A 19160-nucleotide genomic window follows, 5' to 3' on the forward strand; every position below is an offset into this window, starting at 1 on the left:
TCACAATCTAGTACATAATTTGCCATTTTCAGGCAAAGTAGCAAAATATGTCAAGTCATAGATCATTTCAGTACACTCAAAATTGCTGCTTTGTCTGTCATTTTTAAAATAGTTATTTTTGATCACTGTAAGCATGTCTTTCCTGCACAGGTGGCTATAGTAACTTGATGCAATTACTTATTTACTCAAATTATGTTTCTCCATCTGATGACATCATCAGTTACTCAGCATTTAAGTAGCCTTTTATACAAAATACATTTTTATTCCTGCTTGAGTCATTTATTGGATGACTACTTTTTACCTTTTATTGAGTCAAAATATATTGAACTCTTAACTTGATTACAATTTCTGGGTGCTTTGCTTAACAATTTTGTCTCATAAAAACCACGTTACCTCTGCCTATTTATCTAATTTCAATTACTCTTCCTCTTTTGACGTACCTTGTTCATCGAGTGAAAGTATTTAAGGGTCTTCTTTAATCAAAGCTCATTATTATATTGATCAAAATGACATCAGAAGGTAAAAGGGGGAAGTTTCAAAGCCTGAGAAGCTTCACAAAACAGATAGCATCAATAGGAAAACACTTCTGACTTAACAGAAAATAAAAACTCTGTAACTCTAGATGCTCTCTCAATTCTGGCAACAAGAAGATAGAAAAATGTGCTACTCTTAACTTCTCCTAATTCTTTCTTAATTAACAGGAGAAATGTATCTCAATATACAATGAAAACATACCTACACTGAGCAGTGTAGGTATGTTTGGGTTGAAAACGTTATTTTGTACATTGAGCTCTACATTTTTTATAATCTATCACCATATTCAAGTACACTTTATTTATTTTTTTATTTTTATTATTTTTTAAAGATGCATCTTGCCTGAGTTTACTCAAAGCTTGCTGTCAATGGGTTGCTGGTACTATAAAAGGTAACAGACATAAATATGTCAATTTTGGCCGAAAAAAGAAACAGAAAACAAATGAAGATGTATTTACAGGAACTTTAAAACAGTATCTGATGCACACTAATCATCACACTTACAGAAATACTTCTTTTCCAATTTATACATTAGACATTCATTCTCTATAATAATAATAATAATAAAACATCCATAATGTACCTTTTTTTATAGCCAATATGCTTCAGTTGAGCAATAATCTGCTCAACTGGCTTATTTTATGCAACAATACACAGCATTCACAAGACGTTTGTCACCGTAAACACAACTGTTATCATACTGTGGAGGTAAAATTCAACTGAAGCAGTTATTTACATGTCACTGTAAAAGCACCAGGAGTGCAGCTGTTTTTTTCAGCCCAGTACTGAGTCCCCCGTTTACTCAGTCACGATCGATCATCAGCAGGATCGTCACGATCCTCTCCCCTGCTCGCACATTTCCATCAGAGATCATGGCAAACGTTTTCCAGGTTAGTTTGATGCAGAAACAAAGCACCACTATGTCGATCGTCCCGGCTCCTACTCTTTAGCAAACAGTTAAAAATCCAGCATTGGCTGTCTGCAGTCATGCTGTTAGTTTGATTACACACTTATGTGTCTCTGTATGTCTTTTTTCTGTCCATTGCAGCTACTCTTGGTACTGCCGCTCTGTGGCAGTGAAGAAGTCCTCCAGGAGGTGCTTCAGGTAGTCAAACGTGGGTCTGTCCTCTGGTCTCTCCCTCCAACATTCCTTCATGATGTCATAAAGCTCATCAGGGCAGTTTTCTGGCGCCGGCATCCTGTATCCACGCTCCAAGTTCTGGATCACTTCTGGGTTGGACATACCTGAACAGGAAATAAAAATATGATCAGTTAAAATAATAATAATAATAATAAAAAAGAATAGTAATTTGTTGATATCCACCTCACGACATGTCAATTTGTCCTCTGTAGTGCACATTTGCCACTACTACATACCATTTAGTTAACTCATTTCAGTCGACAGAGAACATTTTTGTAGATATCTCATTCTTGATTGTTTCTAAGGTCGAAATTAGTTCTTTCATCTTAGGACGACAGCTGGGTCTTCCTTCAGACTCTAGAATAAATTGGGACTCTAGCAAAACCGTGACACGTCCAAATAACTTGTAAAGTTGTTGTTGTTTTTTTTGTAAAGACTCCAAAGGCTTTACAAAACTTTGCAAATCTACAATTTAAAACCTAGCTCAAAGAGCATCCAGTTAATCCAACGGTAAACAAATCACTTTGTTCTGAAAACAAAAACCAGCAGCTGCACTCAATAATGACACTAAACCGCTAATAAGATTAAAAGGTTTAAAGCCTTCAACATCATTTAAAGTATTTAGGGAGATTAATGTTTAGTTACACCTAAAACACAGCACATGTGTGTTACATAATTGTTCAACTCCAATGGTTCAAGTAAATTATTAGTGCCAAAAATGAATATGCAATGAAGGCCTAAACTCAATAGATAAATAACTGTTGTTATTTTCTGTGTGATTCGGTTGTCATCCTCTGGGTTAATCTCTTTTGTGTACTGTTCCTTTTTGTCATCGCTGAAGACACACCATGTCAAAAAACACATAAATATAAAAAAACCCCAAAAAAAACAAGTAGACTAGGTAGGAGTACCTGGGTAAGGAATACGCCCGTATGTCACTATTTCTGTGAGAAGAATCCCAAATGACCACACATCAGATTTTATGGAGAAAGTGCCGTAGTTTATAGCTTCTGGAGCGGTCCATTTAATGGGGAACTTTGCACCTGTTAATGCATTTAAAAAATATAAATGCAGATTGTGAAAAAAGTAAACACATTCACAAAAAACAGTAATCTCGAGCAAGTCTTAATAACGTTAAACAACAAGTCTTGAGGGTCCTCCTCCTACCTTCTCTGGCTGTGTATTCATTGTCTTCTATCAATCTTGCGAGGCCAAAATCTGCGATTTTACAGATGAGTTCATGGGAAACTAAAATGTTGGCAGCCCGCAGGTCTCGATGAATGTAATTCTTTCGCTCGATGAACGCCATGCCGTCAGCCACCTGCAGAGGGCAGCACATCATTTACACATGCCTGTAGAGAGCGTGTTTGTGTGTGTTGAAGTGTGAAATAAATGTCTGTGAAGGATCTGTGTGTATGTTGGCACTCCAGCAGGACAGATGCACCAAAACCAGGGAGTTTACCACTTCCCCTGGTCACTTGCTTTCACCCTTTTACCTTTTTTTTTTGTGCTCTGACGTACCCCGCCCAGGTGCAAAGCTGAGCGGCTTACGCAACTCAATCTTATGGGGGGAAAAAAGCTGCAGCCTTACTTTAGACCTGTCTATTCAGTGACTGAGTTTCTGTTTCAGTCACAGTCTACATGACTCATTATTAAACATAGGACGCTGGCGACATCTGACTCTACACTCGATGACAGAGGATATTCTTGCATGAGGTGTCTCAATTAAGATTTTTGCAATTCCAAAGACCTCACCTCCCACAGTTTCTGAACAACTGGACCATTTTCTGCCTGTCAGTCGAGGCTTTAAACTGTGAGGATTTGTTTGAGGAAAGGTGTGCATCTCAGAAGCTGCAATGTGTCACATAAGTGTCAGGGCAGGCAGTGTTCTTCTCAGAAACCTGAGATGTACACCTCATACTGAACTCAAGTTTCAGTGAATTAAACTGGGTTATTCTAGAAGGTGAAGGAAAATGGTAAAAGTTTGTATAATTGTTAGTAATCTGAAAAATGGGGTGTGTGTTTATATCCATCCAATGTGACACTTCTAAATAAAATCCAGAGCAACAAAAGGTCTGCAGAAGTTCCCTCCCTAATTTAGCAAATTTATCCGAACTGTCCAGCTACAAACATACTGAGACATGTCCATCCACCTAATCTGACAGGAGCCATGCGAGGAGAGTCTGAATCAGAGAAGAAGCCACAAGGCCTGTGGAGGTGCCTGCAGAGATCTGCTGCTCAGGTGGGGGAATCTTTTGACATGACAACTTTCAGTGTGGTATAAATCTGGCCCATAACAGAATCCATCAAGAAAAATCAATATGGAAAGATCACCATAGATGTTCTACGGTCAGTTTGTCAGGGACAGCAAACACGTGGAAGATGGTGCTTCGGTAAGACGAGACTGAAATCGATTTTGGTAAACATGCAAACTACGTGCAGCACAAAATTAACACTTCACACCACATCGAATATACCATCCATACAGTGAAACATGGTGGCAGCAGCATTGTGCTGAGGGAATGCTTTCCTTAAGGGGGAGCAAGAATATGGATGGGGGTAAATACGGTAGCAATCTTTTAAATAAAAACAGGATTCTTATTGTTTTTATTTAAAGTAGCATGGATTTTTCAATGTTAGATATATCTAGGATAGATATTAACTTTCCAGGATAGCCTTAAACATAGAGCCAGACAGAGGACAAACGTAAATTAATTTTAGTATCTGTGGCAAGACATGAAAACTGATGTTCGCAGAGTGTACGAGTTTAATCAGACAGACTTTCAGCTGTTTTGGAAACAAGAATGGGCAAAAACTTCAGTTTTTAAACGTGCAAATCTGACAGACACATATCCCATCAGAAAGGAGAAGCTACAACGTATTGACTCATGGGGACTGAAAACAAAGTCACACCACATTTTTCCAGATTTTTATATACAAAACAATCTAACATTATGTCGGCCTTCATTTTCTCTTCATATTTATGAAGTTATTTGGTGGGGAGGGGTCTATCACACAAAATCCCAATAAAATGTTTTGAAATTTGAGGTCATAATGAAAGAAATTGAAGGGGTATTATGGTGTCGTGATGTCCACTTCAGACCTGTTAGCACTTAGCTGCCCTTTGTTGATAACTAACAAGACTTCAGTCAGTTTTATTTTTTTTTTACATGTTCCAAGATTATCTTCTTTATACTATATGCTTTTGCACATTACTAAAAGAAAATGTCAGATTCTTGCCAAAATAACATTTAACCATCCACCACCGCATGATGCCGAGAAGCCATGTTACCACAAAATGTTGTCGGCGTATGATGGCTTGGCATGAAAGCATTGTTCGCTGTAAAACCTTCACCACACCGCTCTGCATGAAGCGTAGATCTTTGCACCGAGTTCTGACACGTCTAAGAGTTTGCCTTCTTCAGATGAAGCCGTTTGCCGTGTAAGACTTTGAAACTTCAGGCTGTCTTCCTGTGGTTGACTTTGTCATTCCCACACCCACAATACCCCATAAAACTGAGGTTTTTCAAGGGCAAGTAACATTTTGAAATTCCTTAAGGTTAATCCTGCATCAAAAAAAAAAAAAAAAAATTAAAAATACTTTTTGAATTTAACTTTTCTCTGATTTCTGTTTTAAATTGGTTCGGGTTAGAATAAAGTCTGGTTGACAAAGGAAAAGAGCTTGACTAAACTCTGAAACTCATGAGCCTTCCCACACCTTGAAGCACACATCCTGTTCACATGTTGAGAGCTTACTACATCATAATATTATCACTTTAAATGCACTTCCTGTTTAACCATCTAGTTAAACATAAGATATCAGTAAGCTTAAAGAGATTCAGAGAAACTAATCTGCATCATAGTTTCAGGTTCTGTCATTGTGGAGTGATCTCCATATTTTAGCTTAGTTGCCAGCCTTGATAAATTAAAAGTGAGAGTGCAAAATAAGTCGCAGTTTCAGCCAGTTTGTCCACTCCAAATCCTGTTTATTAGTGCGAAGAATGGTTTTATTTGTGTCACGGCGTCTAGACTTGTAATAACGATTACATGCACGCCTTTCTGCACACATACCCACCCAAGTCTGCACGTGGCATTACAAGATTAGCGTGGAATTCAAGCCTCATTAAGACAGTTGGTGATTTATTGCCCAGTAGGATCACACTAAGCGTGAGGAATTGGAAGTACAAACAAGAGGTAATCAGGTAAATTAATTGGAAGGTCAAATTATTTTTCAAAGCAAAGAATGATAAAGGCAGACGTATCTCACCTGTGATGACATGTCTATCAGTGTGTTGGTGGGTAAATTGCTTCCCTCCTGTGTTTTCAGGTAGTCTACCAAGCTTCCTGCAAAAGAAAATATTCCAAAAATTTTTAAACTGAAGCTTGGACATACTATTTCAAAGTAGGATTATGACCACATTGTATATTGCATTTCAAATGAATAAATCATAATGTGTTTGGAAATAACTAAGAGTGAACAAGGTGTGTACATTCAAACATTTCTGACAAACACCAGAACATTTCTCTGTGCCTCCAAAATTATTATAAAGGCAGATTTTAGCACTTTTCAAATATTTTCAGTAAAATGTAGGTTAAAAAAGGAAATATTTGCTTTTGATTCATTTTCTGTTTTGCTGAACAGGCCCGTCCTCTTAACATCTCAGGCTTTAATATCTGCAAATCTAAAGTTCTAATAATTTAAAGTTTTTATGTAATGAATCTAATCTGTGGGTTTTATAAACCAATCTTTAAAATTGAGTGTAGCAGGCATCTTAGGTGTGACATCCTCCTTCTGGTGTCTTTGAGATAGTCACACATCCTGCTACTCTGTTCTTTCTTATGTATAAAATGTGTTTTTTCTGCCATTTTTAAAACATATGAAATTGTAGAGTATTTGGGGGCCTGTCAGTGATCTTAGCCTACAACTTTTTTCATAAAGGAAAAAATGGGAAATAAATGATCCGGTTTAGTGTTATGTTTTCTCTTGATCGAATCAGCCAGTCAAACGCGCTCATTCAAAAATGTATGTATGCAGAAACTTGGTATTGTCAAACTCCTGATAGAATCAAACAGGAAGTGAATTTATTTTGAAGAATTGTGCTTTTGCATAGAATTATTTGACACCTATGGAGCATTGTCTTCAAAACATCACTATGTAATGTCGTATATAGTCATGCTGCTGTTTTTATTTTTATTTCCTATGACTTGGACCTGCTAACATATCACTGTCACCCAATTACTTCCGAACCTCACATCCTCTTCAGAGTTTCAAAGTAAAACTTGATAACTTCCAAAACAGTTTGATCATTTTTAGGACATTTTTCCATTTTATTTTGTCAATGTGTTAATGATAGTTACTGCTCTGAAAAAGTAGCTCTTATTAATGGAGAATAACCATGAGTGTGCTTCAATATAATCTCTTTAATGTTTGAGTGGCATTAACTATGACCAATGCCTAAAAGCTTTTACATCATAACACTGATATCTCAAGAAGAGGAATAAAAATGTAAAAAATGTTAACTTCATGTCAAAGATGAAAATGTAAAACAATAAAAATAATATGCTGCATTTGGATGACAAATGACATTTTGGAATTTATTATTCTTCACGGATATAAATAAATCGAGCAGGACCGGAATAACAGGAGAAATCAGCAGAAACAACATTTCGAGGAGGTGCAGTGTAATCTGTCAAGTTGATGTGCATTTTCTGATAACTAACACAGAACAATGTCTCCGTTTGAAGATCGGCTAAATAAGACCAAAGGAAATACTTTTGAGAAGAATGACTGTGCCTGGAGAAAAAAGACATTTACTCCTCTGCTTAAGTCTGGAAGGCTGCTTTTGAAGTTTAAAAGCGAGAGCAACCCTCTTTATCAAGGCCACAAAGGGCAGCCGGAATGACGCGCCTGGTATTTTTCCTTCCTTATTGTGCTCAATAATGCAAAAAAATGCGGGACAAACTGTATAAAGATGGGAACCTCGACGGCAGAGGAGACAATTGTCCACACATGGCTCCTGGACAAAGAGCCGGCCTTATGTGGAAACACTGCGGCTGGTTTACAAATGATAACACAAAGGCACTCCTTTCACTTCAGCTCTGAGGCTGTTGTTGTGTTTATGAAAGCATCTCTCAGTGCATTTTGGCGCCGTCACTCACAACATAAAGAATCACAAAGACTTTCGAGGTTAAGGGGGAAAAAGATCCGCGATTGCTATCATCTGAATGCAGATTCTGGTCATGTGAAACCAGCAGACTGCTGTCATGCCCTTATTTTATCTGTCTTTGGAGCTCACGGTTAGCTTAAATGAGATATCTGATACGAGGAGGAAAAGAAGGAAGACCCACAGACAGGATGCAGATCACACGGCTGCCGTGAAATCTACTGCCGGATTGTTTATGGCACCAGCGTGCATGATGAAAACCTCTCACGTCAGAAACTTCCCCTCCGCATGTAAACACAATTAACCTTCCAGGACAGGACCGGAAAAGAAGAAGGGAAAGTTCATGTTTGCTTGGAAACATTTTAACACCTTAGCAGTGAACACAAGCGAGCCTAATGAGGGGAAACTAAAAATAGCCAGCATAAACAAGCTGGACCTCCTGCACTCCAGCTTCATGCTCAATCGCTGGTGATGAATGCACTTTATATTTCCAGTATGTCTGATCTCATGCACAAACAAGATATTCTAAAAAAATCAGATCCACTGACGTTGAGTTGATTCAACAGACTCCCTGGACTGAAGTATTCATGTGAAAACATTGTGACTCATTAAAGGGCTGAAGCTTCCAGTGCTGCCTGGTCTTTTGTTCAAACCTGTGTTCCCACCCTGAGTCCGATAACAGATCAACATGTTTAATCCTGAACATCTGTGACAACAGGCTAACACCACTCCTTTGTCTTCATTCCTAGCTCCTAGATCACTCTTCCTAACTCTGTCTTTATGGTAACGAGGCAGGAGATTAAGAAGATGATTAATTCAGACAGGCTGAAACATATTTTAGTTGACTAAACCTTCTTGAAAGGAGCTTGCATGTCTATACGAGGACTTATTTTCTATTAATCTTGCATATAAAAACACTCCAAAGGAAGGTTAATCTCCTGTCGTGATGATATTTGAGAGGACTTACCATTTTCCATGTACTCTGTGACAATATATATAGGCTCCTGGGTAACTACGGCGAAGAGACGAACGAGACGAGGGTGCTGCAGGTTCTTCATCATGTTGGCTTCTGCCATGAAGGCCTCCACTGACATGGTGCCCATTTTCAGATTCTTTATTGCCACTTTCCTGTCGTTGTTGTAGATACCTGGAAAAGGACATTTGGATGTCAATGGACGTATAAAAAAACCCAACCTAAAACCTAAGGTTTATATATAGGTACCTATATAGAATTGTCCCTTTAATTTTACTGCAAAACAAATTCTAACAAAATTGAATGAGATCGGTTAATGTGGCAACAAGACATGGGTCGACATCAAGGTATAAAGTTTTTACATAGTGAAGGTTTCAAAATCTCAAAAAATAGTCATCTTCTCTCTTCTAAAGGTTAAAGTTCTTGTAATGAGAGGATGGCAAACTAGCTCCCCCCCCTCCCAAGTCCAATTCAACTGCGCCCCTACCCCACTTATTGCTGCTGGCTCAATGAAACCTGCATAAACTTTCTACTTTCTCACAAGAAAAGGCTCATTTTCCGTCATTAAAAAACTCCATGATGACTATGTCTGTTAGCCAACCGACTACCACCCAGCAACATTAGCACACAGCCAGACTTATTAACCAGCTAATACTATGTTGTCACTCTTGTATATTATGTAATATATTATGCAAAGTAAGAAATAGAAAAAGAAAACTTAATTTGGCAAATGTTTGGTCTAAATTTTTGACTGTAGAAAATACAAAGCAAAACAAATGTTACTGATGACATTATTACGTCTGCATTACTCAATATAGCTGTGGTTTAGCAGCAGTAGTAGTAATTGCAAAGTTTCTCTTTTAAACAATAGCCATTTTTACATCATGGTATTTAAACATGAAAAAGTGTAATTCTACAAGAAAATTATGATTTTAAAAATGTATTTATTTATTTATTATTAATAACAAATAAGAAGTTGCTTTGGATGACAGTAATAATATTATACTTGATCAGTAATAATAATATACTTGACCAGTAATAATAATAATAATAATAATAATAATAATAATAATAATAATAATAATAATTTTCTATTATCCACTGTGATTCACACACATGAAATTGATGTACTACTAAAAGCATTTACTCATCGCTTGGTTCAAATGTGTGCTGCTCTAAAAACAGCCTAACATGACTCGCATGGCGACAAGCTCTCTGGAACACTAACACTCACTAACATGTACTCAACCAAAGCCGTGGCCATCCAGTTTGTTCTTTCTCTCACATAAAACACTTTCCGGCACGCCAAGCGTGAAGCATATCGCGATGAGGGAACAAATCTTTATCCACTAATGAAAGCATTCCTCTTTCGCTTTCTTCTTCTTTTGGTAATGCACTGATGGTTATCATGTACAGTGCCTTAGTACGCAATACTTACTGAACTTTTAGTACAAGGATTTTGACATTTTTTTATTTATTTTTTTAAACAAAATCTGAAAAGTGTGGCATACATTTTTACATTTATTCAGTATCTTGATTCACTAAATTTGCAGAAACACTATGTACTGCAAGTCCAGCTGCAAATTTCTTGCTGTGTGTGTCTCTACCAGAATGCTTAATGCATCTAGCAAAGTGTGTATTTTTATTTATTTATTTATTTTTAGTAGCTCAAGCTCAGTTTGATTGGACAATGAGAGTTTTGGACAATTTTCAAGTTCTGCCAAAAAAGTTTAGGTCATTCTAACCGACGAATGTCCTCTGCTCTAAGTCACATAGTAGTTCTGCCTTATGAATAAAAAAAAAAATCGTAATTTTTCTCACACTTCAGAAATACGTATTACTGCGTGTTGATCTGCAACATAAAATCCCAATACATTTTTTGCCTGACAAAATGTGAATAATCTGAATCGAGGTACATAGTTGCTCTCATGTTTGCTGGCGTCAGTAAACATTTCACTTTGGATGGAGTGGACAAACAAAGAGCCCAGATTTCAAGCCGTACAATGATGTGAAAAAAAAAAAGTGGCAGTGAAATGAGGGCAAGTTCCATGGTTAGTAATGTTTAGCTTTTGTTCAGTGCTGTGTTTTGGAGGTTAAATGGTGCTGGCAAATGAGGACGGAAAATAGCAGGGAAATTATCCCTTCAATTGAATGATAATGAGGTTGTGGCCTAACCAATGTGCTCGTGATCAAAACGTTTAGCCCCTCTTGTTTAATTTAACGCTGCATAATCAGATCCAAAGTGTTGTTGGGAGACAAATCTTAAAGAGCCATAAACTCATCAAAAGGTTAGATAAGAGTATTCGGAGAAATGATGCACAACAGGGTCAATACCACACATCATTCTTTCGCTAGGCAGCTCAAACAAGCCTACAATTAGAACTAAGCTGAAGGAAACTCTTCTGCACACACTGCAGAAAAACTCTGGCTCCTGGCAGGCACGCAGTCTAGCTCCCAACCAGACCAGGCATTTTCACATCTGATGTATCTGCGCTACATTTTTTTTTCTTTTCCTGAGCACACAAGTTAAATCTCACGCAAAAGGAAAACAGCTCACCCATCCAGACTTCTCCGAACTGTCCAGCTCCGAGCCTGCGCTCCAGCTTCAGGGACTCTCGGGGGATCTCCCACTCGTCCTGCCACCAGGGTTTCTGCGGCGCCCTGGACTGACAGGGCTTCACCAGGACTGTGCACAAGCCATCCGATTCACCTGGAAAACAGCAACAAATGCAGCTTTCCAACTCCTCAGTAATCAGGAATGTAGACTGGATCCCTCAGGAGGCACACATACGGGAGTAATGCTGGACGAGCTCCTTCAGGGAGCTGAAAGATATCTTGGTTGTGATGTAGAAGCCTCCATCGTCCATGTTGCGGATCCTGTAGTGCTTCACGCCTTCCCCCGTGTTGTGGTCCAAATCTCGGACCGATAACGAATATGACCCTGGAGCAGCATTAAAAATGAATAGTGAGACAGTGACAAAAACATGCTTTGACCAGAACAAGCAGAAGCAGTAGAATAACACACTTAGACAACGATGTCAGCAGGTTTAAACATTTAGCTTACTTTTAACATCATTTTTTTTGACTGGTGTGTAAAGACAGGTAAAACCACTTTCTAGACATTTTCTATGAAATTAATTTTACGAAAAAAAAACGATTTTATTAATAAAGATTTGCTGCGTTCATTTCAACCCCAGGTGTTATAAAACATTTAGCTCAATGATTTCCATTAACGTGATCATTAAGTCCTAACAATATTTCCAGCAAATCTGATGAATCACCAGGTACTTCTTGAAATGCATCCCAAGAGGACAGACATTTAATGAGCCTAATGGAGCTAATTGGGATCAAACTCGAGCTAAAACATAAAATATAGAACCAAAATCTGCTACAAAGTGTTTGTTTACCACAGTAAACGATCAGCTAAAGCCAGATGATAATCGACGTCTTGTGACGTCACCGACCCAAATGTACTCAAAGCAGATTTAGAAGCTCTTTTTCAAAGAGGTTAGGGGTCATCCTAAAATTGCTTGTTGTAAAGTCCTGCAATTCACTACCCTGGTGTCAGGTCACGTGTCTGAAAGGTGTTTTTAACTTGGGTCAGAGTGCGAGTTGGTTTGTTTGTGGGTAACCCTACAAAACTGTGGCCAACCTACGTCCATTTACATAAGACCAGTTTGTAAGCCACCCATGAAGCAAGTTATCTATGGATAAGCGTCCTTGCTAGTAGCTCTTTTTAAACCACCTCTAATTTATTAGCATTTTTCCTCAGTTAGATTTTCTCGTGGTATTTTAATTTGATTGTGATTGTGCAGCATTTTCTGAGAAAATGAGGGATGTAAAGGACAAAAAGGATGCATCAAAGACATAGGACCTGAGAGAAGCATAAGTTAAGTTTTTACCTATGATATTTGTTTGCAGCTCATGCGGTTGGCGCTAAGATGCTAATTTTTTGTTTGTCTAGCTGTGTCATATTTAATATTTTTACTAGGTTCATAAAAAAACCAACAAGAAAATAGTTTTGTTTTTTGTTTTAGTTTTTTTTTTAACAATAGCTGAATTAACATTATTTAATATCTGGTCAACTGACAGCAAATTTGAAAAAATGAGGAGGTAAAAGAAAATCTCAGGGGTAATTTGGGTCTTTAACAAGAAAGCAAAACTGAAATCAAATGAATAAACCCAAAAAGCAAACAGGAAGTGGGGTATGGAAAATTCAGCCCCAGGGATGGAGAGGGTCTGAGTCATGCAACATGATTTGCTTCTTGTTCTATTTATTAAGATCTCTGCTAATTTATGAAAAGAAGATTAAAATGAGAGCATTTCACCTTTGGAAGTCTCGCTTTCTCGAATCAGGAAAGAGCCCTGCGTGTTCCCTGGAGCCAGGAGGAGCCTCATAGCATCGTTTCGAGAGATGTTCCTGAAGAACCACCTGCAACACAAACGTACTTTGAGCTAACCACTTCCTCTCCCCCAGAGACCCGGCATGCATCACACGAGTTAAGATTAAGCCAGATGAGATGGTGCCGAGAGTCGTGACATTATGCTGCTTCCTCTGTGACGTACGATTCAGTCTCCACTGTGGTCATCGCGATAAAGTTGTGGGGAATGTAGCCCCGCTGGCCTGTGGTGAGCGACTCGGCCAGGTACCACTCCGCGTCGTCCCTGGAAGGCAGAGCAGACGCCAGCTGTTAACAGCGCACAAGATTTGGTTGTTTTGAATTGAGCGAGAACAAACACTCTTAATGAACTGCTATGGACTCATGGATCTTTTGCAGCATTTGTAACTGCAGCACGAAAAGGACCACAACATGTTTTGCATGCAAAATATGATTTATGCACAGAAAAAAAGCTCACTATTTGCTTTTAATCTTCCCCACTGTGAGTACAGCTTGTTTAAAGCCTGGCAGTAAAAAATGTTTTGACAAAATCTAATACTAGTCAAGCTATTTCACATTAAACATGCCCCCCTATATCAGACTCAGCCCTTTCAAACACTTTCTGCAAATTCATTTACTTATATTATCATCCAACATTTTTAATAATTTTATATTTAAATCTACTCTCAAGTGTAACATTTTCAGATTTCGTTTCCGTCATTTCTTGTCTTTTTTTTTCACCTATTACGCGCCGCAGGCTGATTTTAACTTCATTGCATCAAAAAAATTACTTTCAGCAGTAGAAAGAATGGCCGAAATATTCTGTCATGTCTTGTTTATGACAAAAATGGAGTTTGTTAGAAAAATAATGAACCGGTCTTTAACCAATCCAACCAATTTAACCAATCAGTGAAACTGATTTGTGTCCTTGCATTGTTTGCTGACAACATAAGTTATTCAGATTAAGTGGCAGCTCGAAATCTAACTTTTTACCGCAGAAGTCAACTGAGCGTTAGCACGTTGCAGTAGCAAATGCATAACACTGTCAAATTCAGCAATAGATTTGGAATCGATTTTCTAAAACTCTTAAAGCACTCAAGTTGTGTCTTTAAGTTATCAAACATCAAGTGATCAAAAATATTCTTCTGTGCTATATGAATTTTGAAATCACTCAACAGTAAACAAGAACTACTTAAGCTGGGATTGTGTAACAAGTAGAAAAATAATTAATAAACTAAAAATTGAGTATTTTTACGTTGTTTTTTTTTTTTTGCAATTTACAAGACAAATTCTCAAGATTTAAATGTCACCTCTGCGATGTTCAGAACTTCACGCGAGAGGAAGTCTTGCATAAACCAGAAAGCATACATATGCAAATCTTAAGGACAATTATCTGCGTTTATACATGTCTTATGCTCGTTCAAAGAAAGCAACTTGTTTTTACTTATGTAAATATACAAAGAGTCTGCAACAGATGTGACTTCTGATTGCTTTTCTTGACTGCTATTTTGCCCATGAGAGTTTGGGTGTCTTCTTTGAACTTTGTATTCGAAGCACTTTTTTTTTTTTTTTTTTTTTTTTTGCATCTATTAAATTTTCTACATTTGACAGTGACTGGAAACTTTGGCTGAGTTCATGTTTTCACAGCATCCTTGCTCGGGAAACACACCGGAAACATGTTGAGTTCACTATCTGTTCTCAGAACCACAATGACACCAGAACCAACAGCAGGAGACTTTTATATGTCATTTATATGAGTTTTGGTGTCACAAGTTGTTAAAAATTCTTCAAATCAAATTTTAGTCACATCCATCTACACTGAGGTGAGGAGATTGCAGCTTTAACTGCATTGTTGTTTGGAGTCGGATGCATTTTTCCACTTGCGAGTTTTCTCTGTATGGATTTACAAGTAGCTCACTTGTTGATGATCTTGAGTTTGTCTCCTTTATCAAAACCCAGGTCTCCTTCATGTTTGGGGTCATAGCTGTAAATGGCCACCCCGATGTTATCTGCAAGAAAAAAGCATTCATAGTTTTAGTCCTATGGCCAGTGTTCAGAGCACTGCGCGTCTTTGAACGGTTCTGATTGGTTTTCTACAAACACAGCAGTGATGGCAAAGCTGAATCTCAGCCTCCTTGACCCGTGCAGCATAACATTTCTGTCATGAAATGTCTTACAAGTATCACTTCTTCCTTTTGGAACAGAATTTTTGTTGAACTAAGTTAAGACGTATTTTAGACAAGTTAGAAATATGTTGTTGTTTTTTTTTAATCGGTTCTTCACTAGCTTTTAACATATTTAGTAAGAGGAAGGCAGTTCTTGTTTTTTTGGGGGGGAGGGAATTTTCTCTGATGACCTGGCTCCTATACTCTTTTATTCAGTATGTCATCAATATAAATACATAAATAGAAAATATTTCTTTTACAACTAAACAAATTAAAATATGCATCTTTAGTTAAAACCTCAGTAACAAAATAAAGTTTATATTGTTTCACGTTCTGGTAAATGCAAAAACCCAAGCACAAAACGTGAGTTTAATAATTCAGATAATCAATCTTTTAAAAGTAAAATATATAGCTAAACACAACTTTTAGTACATGACAAAATTTTTATATTTTCTATCAAAGAATATATTTTAAAAAATAATTTACACCTAAGGCCCAAGTAGGCTGGACTATTGTGATGACCATCCTCGCTGGATTTTCAAAATTTCTTATGTACACACCACAGTTATGCAAAACATTATTGGCTACATCCTCACAGGTACGAAGAAGACAAAATTTAGTATGACTATTCTTTTATTACAGGTCCAGTTTTCAGATTCTTGTGCCGGTTTCTTGTTATAAGTTTCAAGTTTTTAACCTCTTTACTTGCGGAGGAGCCTCTAGATTGCTTCGTTCTCCAGTATACAGGAGATACGTTGACTTTTGTATTAACCAGATCGCTCCAGTCCAAATGCAACAATAACTTAGATATTATGTATAGAATTGGATTTAGTTGTCCCCAAAATGGGGCAAATAATTGGGGAAATACAGGAGGCTGACAATGGACATGTGGAACACGAGCCGTCGAAAGGAGGCATAAGGTAAATTAAATTCTATTCATAAAATGTTTGAAAATTTGCATATATTTGTTTGCCAATACTTGGACTGACTGAAATAAAGTACATTTGACTTGTAAACTACATGTCATTTCAAACTTAAATCCCCAGGAAGTTGAATATTTCCAAGCGTCAACATGGTAATCGAGCAGTCGGCTAGATCCGTAGCTTTCATTTTAAAGAAAACGGAGAAAGGAAACTTGCGTGGACAGAACAAGGTTGGAGGAAAGTGGAAAATGCCGAGTAAACAGATTCTGAAATGAGAATAATAATCAGTACTATCGTCCTTTCAGAATGAGAACAGTACTCGACAGGACGAAAAAGCATGTTCAACAAACTTATTGAACGTTACTTTTGCAGTGTTTCTCCCCTATCAGACGAATAAATTGACACATTTAATTAAACATACAAACTTTTTCAAACACAAATAACACAAGAGAAGCTTTAATATGCTGCAAAGAGACAAAGTCAGGAGATATACCTGGTAAAGGTGACATCGGGGGCGTATACTGTGATGGATATGGAATCACCTGATCTGTGTACTGAAGGGACAAAAAAAAAGAGGCATTATTGGACAAAGAAAGAAAACAATGTAAAACTTAAGCAGACACTCGTACGTTTCTGGTTTGGGTAACCAGCTCTTGGCGGTAATTGTCGTCCGTTTTATTTGTTTTTTGTTTTTTTTCTCTCTGCAAACCAAACGCCTCTGTGTTGTGTCACATGCAGGTGGTTTTCTCCTTAATTCCTAATCTAATGGGACATCTCAGTCACAGCGAGGAAAGAAAAACACTGAGGGAATAGTTGTGCTCCTGCTCAATCACACGCACAAAAGACAGCTTCCCTTGCAGTTATGTAAGTTTATTCAACTCTGTTGTACCGAAGCGGATTGAAACACATTGTACTATATCATGTTTACTCAAAGGGACTGAATGGTGGGAGCCCATGTAAAGTGAACACCTTCTGGCTTCAGTTCACGTGCGGTCATTCAAATTCAGCCATTTGAGCATTTTAAGAGCAAAGGTGACCTCTGCGTCCACTTACTGGATTGCAGGCCTGGGGAGGAATTGGACAGTTGCAGTGTTCGCAAATTTCGTCCAAGTTCTCCATCCATTCGCTGTCTGAGTCCGAACTGCAGGCGCACCCCATCTTTTCTGAAATTTCAAACGGACACGTTACTTCTTCAAATAACACAGTGAAAGATTTATATGCTCACTAAACAATTACTAATGCTTCATTGTTCAACAAAATAAACAAGGCAATTACAACATATTATTAGTATTATTGTTATTGTAACTAAGAAGGTTCCACTATCCGAAATCGTAAGTTTTTAGGACAACTCTGGCCGGTAAGAGGAAATGTTTTGACAACAAAATGGAGGACGACAGCGTTGAACGCTGAAACTTTTTGCGCTTTTGACTCGCTTGAAACACACGCTAGTTCGGAGCTCTCCAAATCTCCTCAAAAACAATTTTCCTCTAGGCTCTTAATGGTTTTCTTTTAGAAACTCGCAGCAATGTTAATCTCGCATAATCTGTCGCCCGCATGTGCTACGTCTCGTATTTTCACACTAATGCGCCGTTTAAACCAGCTTTCTCAAGGTTGCTCTACTCCCGTGTTTGGCCGCTCATGGAAAAAGGGTCAGCGGGCTATTCGCAACCGACGTCTGTCCCAGAGGCTTAAAGCCGTGAGAAATCTGCAAAGGTCTAAATAACAACCCGCCATTTGCAGCAAAGAGGTCCTTAGGATGAATCACAAGGGGGATCACCAGCATCTGAAGGCGTTCTTTTATTATCAGCTCTCCTAGGCTTTCTGGCCCACACTTGGGGAGTCACACAAGTCAGTATTTTCCACTGAGGGGGCTACCCTCTGCCTTTTTTTTTTCTTATCATTACAAGCAGCTGAAGGCCTTTTCCAAACAAACTGCTGAATGTTAACAGGATATAGCAGATATGAACACAACAAGCACTCAAGATCTCCATGTCGAGGACACTTTCAAATCAACTTTTGTAACAGTAAGAACCAAACTGAGACCGGAGGTTCGTTTTATGCTACCTTTGTTCAAATGATCTCTAAAATAAAATACCTTGAGAAGTTTATTGTTCTGTTTAACAGAAAAGACACGGCTGGTGGTTTACTACATATAAAACGGACAGATAAATAAAGACTACACGGTAGAAAGGTTTTTAGATTGATAATTTAGAGCAATACTTGTGTGTGATGATGTCATCAGCCTTTCTGAAACTTCTGCTTTCGCCTTATGATAGAGTAAATAGACAGAAATAAAAGACAGAACACAGCTACTTGGATGAAAATAATTTCTAAGTCATTTTCCAGTTGGCTAAAGATTAAATATATTTCCAAAAAAAACAAAAAAACAAAGCAAGTACATATTTATGTCAATTGTATGCAGTCTTTGCTGGTAACAGCATGTTTAAACTCAAACTTTGAAGGTTGAAACCATCACAAGTCTTTTACTCACCTGTTAAATTAATTGAATCTATCCTCAAATGTCCAATAATGTCAGATTTCAGATGCCGCCATCAAGATTCCCTTTGTTCAGACCTGAATTTATTCTGCCGAGCTATATGTCGAGAGAGCAACTTTTTTACACACCAAGAGCTTGGGTGTGAAGATGTCATCATCCGCCTCTCTTATTATAACTAAGCCTGCAAACAGGCTTGATGCGGTGTCTCGTACACACACACAGACACACACACGCGCGCGCGCGCGCGCATATGGAAGAGCGACCCAGAGAGTTTCCTGTCGTTGAAACTTTGAGGGTTGCTCTGCAGTCTGTTTAACAGGTGCTGAATGTGCAGCTGTGTGCAAAGAGGAACGTTATGGGCTCTAAGACGACAAAAAAAAGGGG

The 19160-nt window shown here is 38.0% G+C and overlaps 1 protein-coding gene across 1 annotated transcript; it reads right to left on the reverse strand.

Annotated features, from left to right (window-relative positions):
* Positions 1 to 983: 983 nt before the first annotated feature.
* Positions 984 to 18981, reverse strand: lck (LCK proto-oncogene, Src family tyrosine kinase). Its single transcript, XM_007574325.2, has 13 exons — positions 18771 to 18981; positions 17333 to 17442; positions 16773 to 16833; positions 15110 to 15200; positions 13379 to 13477; positions 13141 to 13244; positions 11604 to 11753; positions 11370 to 11522; positions 8807 to 8986; positions 5943 to 6019; positions 2843 to 2996; positions 2587 to 2718; positions 984 to 1779 (listed from the first exon to the last, which is right to left on the reverse strand). Exons 2-13 carry the CDS (start codon positions 17435 to 17437, stop codon positions 1583 to 1585), a joined length of 1503 nt encoding a protein of 500 aa, XP_007574387.1. The 5' UTR covers positions 17438 to 17442; positions 18771 to 18981; the 3' UTR covers positions 984 to 1582.
* Between the last annotated feature and the right edge of the window lie 179 nt (positions 18982 to 19160).

The sequence above is a fragment of the Poecilia formosa genome, unplaced genomic scaffold, assembly GCF_000485575.1.
Source record: "Poecilia formosa unplaced genomic scaffold, Poecilia_formosa-5.1.2 Scaffold8, whole genome shotgun sequence".
NCBI classification, from domain to species: Eukaryota; Metazoa; Chordata; class Actinopteri; order Cyprinodontiformes; family Poeciliidae; genus Poecilia; species Poecilia formosa.

What these genes read in the sequence shown, in the direction of transcription:
- lck (XM_007574325.2), bottom strand. Translation starts at nt 17,437, where the DNA reads ATGGGGTGCGCCTGCAGTTCGGACTCAGACAGCGAATGGATGGAGAAC. An exon ending in GCTCGTCCAGCATTACTCCC is followed by an intron (nt 11,523 to 11,603) that starts GTATGTGTGCCT and finishes GCTGTTTTCCAG; the next exon opens with GTGAATCGGATGGCTTGTGC. An exon ending in TGATAGACATGTCATCACAG is followed by an intron (nt 2,997 to 5,942) that starts GTGAGATACGTC and finishes TGCCCTCTGCAG; the next exon opens with GTGGCTGACGGCATGGCGTT.